This window comes from Patiria miniata, unplaced genomic scaffold (genome assembly GCF_015706575.1).
Source record: "Patiria miniata isolate m_02_andy unplaced genomic scaffold, ASM1570657v1 HiC_scaffold_29, whole genome shotgun sequence".
Classification (NCBI taxonomy): domain Eukaryota; kingdom Metazoa; phylum Echinodermata; class Asteroidea; order Valvatida; family Asterinidae; genus Patiria; species Patiria miniata.
The window spans coordinates 7005772-7015727 of record NW_024037068.1 but is presented as its reverse complement, the minus strand read 5'-3'; the positions used below and the strand labels follow the sequence as shown (position 1 = coordinate 7015727).

General features: G+C 41.0%; 1 protein-coding gene across 1 annotated transcript in view; it reads left to right on the top strand.

Moving 5' to 3' along the window:
* Positions 1-98: 98 nt before the first annotated feature.
* The window catches only part of LOC119735384 (DNA polymerase epsilon catalytic subunit A-like), a 74919-nt gene continuing 65061 nt past the window's right edge, over positions 99-9956 (top strand). The window contains exons 1-6 of the mRNA XM_038209080.1: positions 99-154; positions 982-1108; positions 2357-2437; positions 6139-6276; positions 7998-8152; positions 9731-9866. Of these exons, the coding sequence (XP_038065008.1) occupies positions 99-154; positions 982-1108; positions 2357-2437; positions 6139-6276; positions 7998-8152; positions 9731-9866 (693 nt within the window). The remainder of the gene's footprint in view (positions 155-981; positions 1109-2356; positions 2438-6138; positions 6277-7997; positions 8153-9730; positions 9867-9956) is intronic.

Genomic DNA, 9956 nt, shown 5'->3' with positions numbered 1-9956 from the left:
AAATGATTCATGACATTTAATACCGGAGTTTAGACGACGACAAATGCTTGATTTTTGTACATTTTTACAAGTATTTTTGAGTTGAAGGAAGCCACATTATGGTACTGCAGAACAGCGGGAAGTACAGAGCGGACAAGGAATCCTCAGGTGCAAGGTAAATGATTGAAAACTGTCGAGGAAATCAACATGGCTGCGCGCTGGCACACATGACACAATGTTTAAAGTTAAACACAATGACAGTCACGGGTGCTCTGCGCTATGCAGACGGGATGGCGATCGCGTAAGGGCCCGGCATGTCCGGTTCCTTGTACATGATACATCATACATGTGTAGAGAACAAAATCCATGTTTAAGTTTTAGACTTACAAACTAGTTGGCGAGATTAAGAACATGCAGGTATAACAGAGGGCAGGGTTTTGAAATTAAGCAAAATTCAGAAATATGAGGGTAGGCCTAAAAAATAACGATACGATCATGATGATCATGATGATCATGATGACATTGATTGAGAATGATTGACTACGGCAACACGCAACATGAAAATAAAGACAAGAAAGAAGGTGATTACCCCGATATACCCGGAATGCACAAGACGCGTCAAATTGCATGACACTCACTAATCGTAAACATTGGTAAACGGCGTAGGCCCTACACAAATCTGACTTTCTACACCAACCTGCCCAAGAAACTGTTCAAAATTACAAAAAAATGTGTCATTTAACCTGTAATGTTTTACAAGTTCCGTTCATAAATCAAAACCGTGACCTCTTTCTACAAAATTAAGCTAGCTTATTCTAGTGGTAGGCTATTCATCAATTTAGAAGAAAATCCTAGCCCCATAAATGTGGCCAATCTACTGAACTACCTCCGTAAATATCGGACGTAATATAAAAAATATTTTTAGTAGTGTTTCAGGCTTTTGATATATTGGTGGCCTCTCTGTATCAGTGAAACCATCTTGTGTTTGTTTTGTTTACCCAGATCCGATGACTCATCAGAAGCTCGCCTCCAGAGGGCGATCATCAACGATGAACTGGACGCACGGTTTGGGTTTGATCGGTACAAGGACCCAGCCGAGAGAGTGGGATGGCTCATCAACATGCACCCTGTGAGTAACTTGCACAACTGCCCATCCCATATAGACAGCCATAATGGTTGCGATGTTCACAAGTATAAATTACACCCCCAAAAAACGGTAAAATTAGTTTAGGCCAAAAAAAAAGTCTCCGGTTTCTGGTATGCGCGCGTCGCCGTAGCCAAGCGCGTCGGCAAAATGAAAAAGTTTTTTTTTCAATAAAAGATGATATCTCAAAACCGCCAAACTCACTGGTTTGACTGGAATTCTGCTGCTGCACAATTTTAACGTGTTTTTAGATGGGGTTATGATCGAGAATAAGCTTTATGTGGCCTCTCTGAACTCCCATATATTTGCACTAAGTTTAGTCGGGCACCATTTGCTGTCATCAGCCGACATTCGAAGCCAAAAAAACAAAAAAAAACAGGTAAAAAAAAAAAAAAACGCGTCGCCGCACCACTTTTGGGGCAAGCTCCATACCAGAAACCGGAGACTTTTTTTTTTGGCCTTACAAACTTTTCAAAATGAGGCTTTGCCTCTTCCGTTTTGCTGGGGAAGGCGTATTTTGTCAGATTCTAACTGGCACACTGGCCCATCGGCATACAGACACCAATTACGGTTGCGACGTTCACACGTATACATACAAACAACAAGAAAATGTTAAAATTAGTTTACAAACTTTCCAAAATGAGGCTTCGTCTCATCCGCTTTGTAGGGGAAGGCAGATTTTGTCGGATTCTATTTTGTCGGATTCTATTGCAGTTTTCTCATTTCTGAGGGATAAAACACCACTTTTGATGTTAAGATCTCATGCTCATTCATTCTAACTGAAGTCTTTGGCCTTTCAGAAGTAGATTCTTTTTGTTCTTTCTACGTTTTGTTGATTAGCAAAAGCAACATTAGAAAACAGAAATAGAAATCATGAAAAATTAAGATAATTGAAGAACAGTAGTTACAGTACACCATTATTAGGAGGAATACTTATTAAAAACCACACTAATTTAAAGAGGATGTCATGGAGAAGAGTTAAGAAAATAAATAAGTGGCCAGGGAAATCAGAAATTTAGAAAGCTTGTATTGCTAGATTGAGGAATGTTTGAAGCTTCTAAACCAATATACATTTGCCACAAATGTTTCCCCTAACATTCCTGAATCCTCCAATTGTAATATGATTTTGCACACCCTAGGGAGGTAGGGTTGCAATCCAAGTGTGGGTCTCTTGATTATTTTTTTCCCTGGGCATTCAGTTGAACATACCCTTGTCTTTGTTTCATTTTGCAGGCAGACATCTTGGACGAGAATAAGAAACTGATCAGTGCTGTGGATTACTACTTTATTCAAGACGATGGGAGCAAATTCAAGGTTTGTTGTCAGGGATTTACTCTGCACAATCAAAAATCAGAACAAGAAATTTAATGAAAATACCTCCCTATAAAGTATGGAAATGTGTACAAGCAAGAATTTGTGTTGTATTTGATGGCTGCCCGTCTAGAAATGTCCCCCAGTATTTATAAACAAAGGTCTGTTGTCCACTGTTCAGCCCCTTTAGAACTGCCAAGTCAGTGGCTTAAAATTATGAGGAGAGATCAGGTTTACACCATGTTCCTTGCTCATGTAACAGGTAACGTGGTGCTTGTGTTCTTGGGCAAGACACTTTACTACAACTGCCACTCTCCGCCATGGAGTATTAAGGGTACCTGTGGTGGTAGTATCCTGGGCCCAATTTCATGTCTGCTTACCGATAGCGACAAATCCGTGCTTACTGTAGCAGAAAATTCCTGCTTAATATAGTGCTTACGGTGAGCGGATCATTTTGGCTTTGGCGCATACGTACATCCTGTAACTAAGGATTCTGTGCTTGCAGGGTTAGCACAGAACTTTTCTGCTAGCGCGGTTAGCACAAAATGGTGATCTTAAGTGCGGAATTCTGAGGTAAGCAGAGCCATTAAAGGGAATGTACATCATTGGCTTTTGCTGTAATTTCCAGAAATGAACTATTTAAGGGGTTAGTATAATAGATCAAATATTGTTACACTGACATGTTTGAAGTTTTTGTGTTAAAAAATGCTGGAAAAACCAAGAAAAACAAAAATGTTCAAGTCGTCTGGTTCCTTGACTCCACTAAAGATAAAATTGATCAATTCATAGATGCCGGAAAATTGTAAGGTAAGGGAACCAGTCTAGCTGGCCTGCACCCGTTCATGAACAATAGCAAATAAAATTTGGACTGAAAAAAGTGTAAAGTTGGAGCAGTAGATGAGAAATAGTTAGGTTTTTCCAATGGTGCTCGGCCGACCACCGTTGGAAATGTATACAAAAATACCATTTTCTTGAAAATGACTTCACACCAGGTGCCATAATTTTACAGGATGCTTTAGACTGTCATTTACCAACATCCTAGTAAGGTATTTCGTAAAAACTTGGTAGTTTTATTTTTCGATGTTTGCAAATGTTGTATATTCCCTTTAAATTGGGCCCAGATTGCGCTGATCTTCAGCAGAAAACTGGTCAAGATTGTGGCCTGGTGAACAGGGGTAATAATTGTGAAGTGCTTTGTGACTTTTGGTATAAAGGGCTATATATAGGCCCAAATGACCTCAATAAACAATTTGCAAGTTAAATTTGAATAAAATCTGGAACGCTTAATCCAATGCTTTGCACTTTTAACTTTGCATTCTCCTGACCAAGGAGACTGTTACTATATCACTAGGGCTCGCGCACTCGCTGTTTGCTGCCGGTGATCACTTGTGTACAAAACGAATGCGCGCAACATACACACGCCCGGTGATTTTGTTTCAAAAAGCCGGATGTTTTCATTCCCCATTTATAAGTTAAAATTTTGAAATATTCCTCGTAATTTATGATGATAGTTCAATGATGTAATAAACTTACATATTTTCCCATTGTGATTGTGATTTGAGTCGAAATTACACTTGTTTTTGCTGTTTGAAAAGTCTCATTTTAACTCCGAGTACGAAAAATGCTGCGCGCATGACATGTTACGTTCACGGGCCATGCGGCGCGCACAGACCGGTCCATGCGTTCAAGATCCACGGCAAGAATTGTCTGCCCTGGTGACTGTGTTTAACTCGGTCTTGACAGTAGTGTAGCATAGCAGACGTCAAGAAACCATACGTCAGTCGAAAGCTTATTGAAAATGCCATTCAACCATCCACGTTCCATGATAATCGGCCTACGCGTTGCAAAGTTACGATTCTTTTTGTTTTTCCCAAAACTTTTTCATCACGAAATACATTGAAAATAATAATGGAACCTTGAAAATTGTAATTAGTGATATCGAAGCTTGAAATGCTTTTTTTAAAACCTTCAAAATATTATTGTATTTTAGAGTTATAGACACATTTGTGTCGCGATGTATTTTCATCATGGCGCCTTCTGTTTGACAGCGCGCGTCGTGTGAGCATCACTGTTTCGTTCCCGGCACGCGATAATGTAAACGCAACAGAAAATTATCACCTTTGAGATCGAGTGCAGCCAAAACATTGTCACGTGATGCGTCGCGTAATGCATATTCTACACTGGTTCCCTTCATGGCCCGTACAGTCAGAATATGTCAGTGGATACCAGTGTAAGTTCTTCGTTTTCGGAAACCGTCCAGACTCCATCGCACGTGGTGTAAACGAAATGGAACTCGGAGTGTTTTTGCTACCGCAGTACCGGCGATCATTTCACTTTTTGCCCACATCGTAGTTCCTCGATCTTAATAATCGATCTCTCCTTGTATCTCAGGTAGCATATCTAATAACTTTGTGGCCGTTTTTGAGAGTGAAATCTGATGTTTTTACAGTTTGTTGGGTGGCTATAGCATGTACGATTTTTGTGTACAAATGTGATGGGCACTGATGTAACGTTAGGCCATTGGAATTACGCAGGAAAATCATTACGCACAGCGCATACTTTTTTACTAAATTACTAGGCTTATGAGATTTGCACCAAAATGGGATAAAATAACCCAAATATGAGAGAAACTTCGTTTTATAACCTAAATGGGATACCCAAGTTTTATATCTTTGTTTAAATTTTTGTCAAATTTGGGGATTTTGGGCATTGAGAATTGGACTTCGGCTTGGGCCAGTTTAGGCTACACGTTTACGCATGCCAGACTGAAATTTCTCCATTTTGGCCAAAAATTAGCAAAAAAAGTAGGTTTTTTTTTTTTGATTTTAGATTTTTTTGTAGTCTATTTTGGGTCCACATGCTGTATCTACACACAATCCTTGTGTCATCCAAATTTGGTGAAAATATGTTCTAGTGAATGGAAGTTTTGTTACTTTTAGTGCCTTTTGGGTAGGACTTAGTCATTTTTCAACCTTGCCGTTCATGATTTTTAGTGTAAAAGTACATTTTTAACATTCATTTTATTGCATATCAAGTTTTTTATCAACTCAAAACCAACTGAAACCAATAGTATTTGTGATAAACAATGGACAAAAACAAGTTAAAGTTTACCAAAGTGTTTATTTACACCACAACAGATGTTCAAATATGCCTTTTTATTCAATTTCACAAAAATACACCATTTTCGTACACATTTCCTATACAAAATAACGTCATTTGATCGACACATATTTGGCCATAACTTTGGATTGCATGGGTCAATTTTTGCAATTTTACCATCATTTGTTTTCTTTTTGGGTGGGCTTTACAATGAAAGCAATCTCTTAAACAAATACAACCATTTAAAAAAAAGTTCACTAGCCCTAATATCACGTGATTTGGGGCAAGCCTTTGTAAATGCAAGCAACCCCAACTCCGGTGTGGTCTGGTGTCTTTGTGCCATTCTCAGCCATTGTGAACAATGTATTGGTGCTGAGCGTCTCTTACGTAACTATGCAAGAGCTTGCCCCAAGTCAAGTGATTAGCAACAGTGTCTTTGGTCTGGAGAATTCAAAGTTAAAATGTGCCAAGCATTCTAGGCAAGTCAGTGTACCAGATGTTTTTCAAATTTACATCCCAAAGGGTATAGGTCACTTGCAAATGGCTTATTCTTGTTATCGAAAATATATTTTTAATCACTTTTATTGTACCCTATGTTGTTGCAGGTTTCCCTGCCGTTCAAGCCTTACTTCTACGTGGCCAGCAAGAAGGACACAGAGAGGGAGGTCTCCTCGTTCCTGTCCCGGAGATTCACCGGGACCCTGGCCTCCATAGAAACCGTCGCTAAGGAAGACCTGGACCTGGTGAGTATGTTCACGGATCTTACACCCCCTGGAACGATTGGAGGAAATTGAACTTCAAACCTTTTGAAGCCAATAAACTGCTTTGGTCACAAAAGTTTGGATTGGGGGGGGGGGGGACTCCGCCCCCCCTAAGATATCGGCCATCGAGTGACGAAACATTTTGAAACTCAGTACATGCATAGAAAAACTCATCATGAACATACCCAAGAAATTTCATGACTATAGGTCAAATGGTTTTGGAATTATGGCTAATTAATTATTCATATAGTATGAATGGTAATTCTGGTCTGTGTACTCGACGTATATGGGAAAATTCAGGTTTCCTGGCGCGTAGCGCCGGAAAATATTTTGCTACGCGGCAACCCCTGGTCCGATTTTTATGTTTTTGGTTTCAAAATATGAGCAAGGCTTGAGGCTATAAAGTCATAACAGCTCGGGTCGCGGGAAAATTGTTTTTAAGGCTATCGTGGAAAAAGTCCGCCCCCCCCCTCCCCCCGGCCCTTTTAGGGTTAGTATACCTTGGGAAAACACCGGACATTAAGAAGACATTTCAGTGGCTCCCTTATGTCACAACTCCTATTGGAGGCAAAATGTTACTGTGGCAAAAAAGGCTAGATCGATTGCTCTTGGTCCAAAGCGTAAATTTACCAGAATTTGTGGGGGTAGGATAAGGGGAATTGGGGTTAGGGGTCATTAAAGTTTGACAGATTTTGTGCACAACACTATGGGAATGTCCCCCCCCCCCCAAGGTTCCATTCAATTATTATTATGATTATTTCTTTCTGGTAATGAAACCAAGGATTCCTCAAAAGTGCCCTAGGCACTGTAGCTCGCAAGCCTGAAGAAACATGTAAAGAGGAGACAATGCAAAGAAATTACAGGGTTTTTTTAGGTGGGAAGAAAACCCCAGAAGAATATTCTGGGGGAAACCCACAAATCAGGCTTCGATTGAAAACCCAATCCACGTGTTGGCCCAGGTGGGATTCGAACCCAGGTCACAGCGGTGGAAATCAAGGAAAGTACGCTACGCCAACTTAACCACGTAGTAAAAGTAGAGTCTGTCCCGAGCCAATATGGCCCATCAGGCTGCCGTTTATTTTTGGTTTCAGTTCAGTGGCATGAATTGACTGAGAATAGTTCTATTGCCCCTGAATGAGATGCCAGTCCATCGCAGGTTACTCCCCAGCTAATGCCGGTACCCATTTATACTCCTGGCTGGAGAGAGGCAAGTGGGGATGAAGTGGCTTGCTGCGGCTGGATTCGAACCCCTGTCCCTCTGATCATGAGTCAAGAACCCTAACCACTAGGCCACACTTCCAACACCACTACATGCAGTAGCCAATTTTATTTCCCCTGAGAAAAAAAATCTTAACTTAACCCTTTCCTTTAGGAGAATTTTATGGACGAAAAACACATAGAAAAAGTAAAAAGGGCAACTTTAGTCGACTATGAACAAAACACAGACATCCTCAACACAGATACCAGTCACTGCTTTTTAGCAAGCTGGCATGTTAGTATGCTTTGCCACCAGTACATCAACTGTGTACCAGCTTAAAGAATATGCGTAAGATCGTTCTAATGGTGTAGTTTAGGGTTACCATTACAAAAATCTGAGAAAACTGCTCCAGAAGTATCCATGACTCAAACGAAACAGGGAAAGGCATTTGTCATCTTTCGTTGTAGTGTTTTCTCTAACATAACCCCTTCTCGTCAATTCACAGCCTAATCACTTGGTGGGTCTGAAACGCAAGTACCTGAAGTTGTCCTTTGACAGCACTCAGGAGCTGATGAAAGTACGGCGGAGCTTGATGCCCGCAATCAAGAAGAACCAGGAGCGAGAAAAGTCCAGCGACTCCTACGCTTCCATGCTGTCAAGGTATCCACCCTCCTGTGCAAACATACATTCTGTGCCGAGTTGTCCTTTCAGTCAAAATCAATTAAAAACCCTAACTCCCTAGGCCTTTTTGCTAGGATGTAGCCTCAATCCTGCAAAATCCTCCAATTGGCCTCAATGAAAAATAGCATGTAGCCTCAATCCTGCCAATTCCGAATATGGTCCATGGAGGGATGGCCACTGCCTGAATCCTGCAAAATCCTGTGGCAGTGACTGTCAATATGTTGAGGCTTGGCCAGTGTCATCCTGGAGCAGTTTCAAGCAGATATAATCCCGGCCCATATTTATTCATGGCTGAGCAAAAATAACACAAGGTCCGGCCCAAGACCTTGACAAAGTGCATCCTACGAAAGCACTTTTGCCATGTAACCTCAATCCTCCAAATTCCCCCACTTTGGCAAAAAGGATTTTGAAGGATTCAGGGCGGTTAGGGTAATTAAGTGACTGTTTTCAACAGTTAAGAACTCCCAGCGTACATAAAGCAGGGTTGACTTGCTGTGACTGTTTACGTAACTTGACACAGCTATGCTTTGACTGAAGCTGATTGATAAGCCAGCTGTGCCGACTTCCTGCCTGATTTTGTCTTTTGACTGAATTTGACTAGTCAGAGTGCTTGCTGGAAATGTGATCTGACTGTTGGTGACTTTGCCTGTGTTAAAAGCATGGCAGGGGAAGAAGATTGATTTTTTGACTGTGTGTGACAGATCAAACAGCAGGAGGGTTAACCCAGACTTAGACCTTGAGTGCAGACAAAAGTGCAAAACAAGAGAGGTCAACGTTTCTCTCCAAATCCTTCAAAATTTCCATTAGGTGAAGATAAAGTTCTCAGTGTTTCGCCAGCCAAGTTTGAGATCTCTATTCAATTTTTAAAGGAGACCTTTCTTCAACATTCTGCACTAGGAGTGAAGCCAAGTGGTTTTAATATGAAGCCCAAGACTAGACTGGTACATGCCCAAACTTTTATGAAAAAGATTGACTACAGTCTGTTGGCGTGGGTACCAGATGTTTCTTTTGACTTCCTTTACTGAGACTGAGACAGGGTGTGGACTGGTTGTTTCATGTGCCAGTCTATTTTCTTGTGTTGCATGTTTTCAATATCTGAAGGTTTGGTACTTGCATACACAGTAGAAAGGACAGTCTAGTGTGAACGATCTCTGTTTTAGAATGGGGTCATATCACTTCGTTAAATGCACGTACGTGTATAGACATTTCTCTTGTTTAACTATACTCCCGAGGAGTATAGTTTCCTTTGTCCCTGTAATATAACACTCTCCCATAGACTAAGCACACAAACTTACTACAGAGGACCGTTTCCAACAAAAGACCCAACTCCCGAGGACTGAAAGGATCTGTTGTTCCCTCTTTGTGTGTCTGTCCTCGGGGGGGTTATGTAGAACACGTACACGCATACAAACACGCCCAAGTACAAACGTACTGGGGCAGCCATCAGTCTTTGTGACATGGCTCAATGTTTAAACATTCAAACAGTGATTAATAGTTTAGCAAAATGATTGCAAAATGAAACGCAAAGTCCCATCCTTATTCTCATTTTTTTCACAGTCACCTGATGGGGGACGAAGAGGTCTCGGCAGGCCATCAGAAGAAACTGTCCGATCAGATGGACAACCTGATTGACATCCGAGAATACGACGTCCCCTACCACGTCCGAGTTGCCATCGATAAAAAGATCCACGTGGTATGCATGATATGTGAAAGTCTTTTATCCAGAACTACTGCATTGGTATTCACTACGTTCTTCATTTTAAGTCCTCAGAACTGTTTTCAT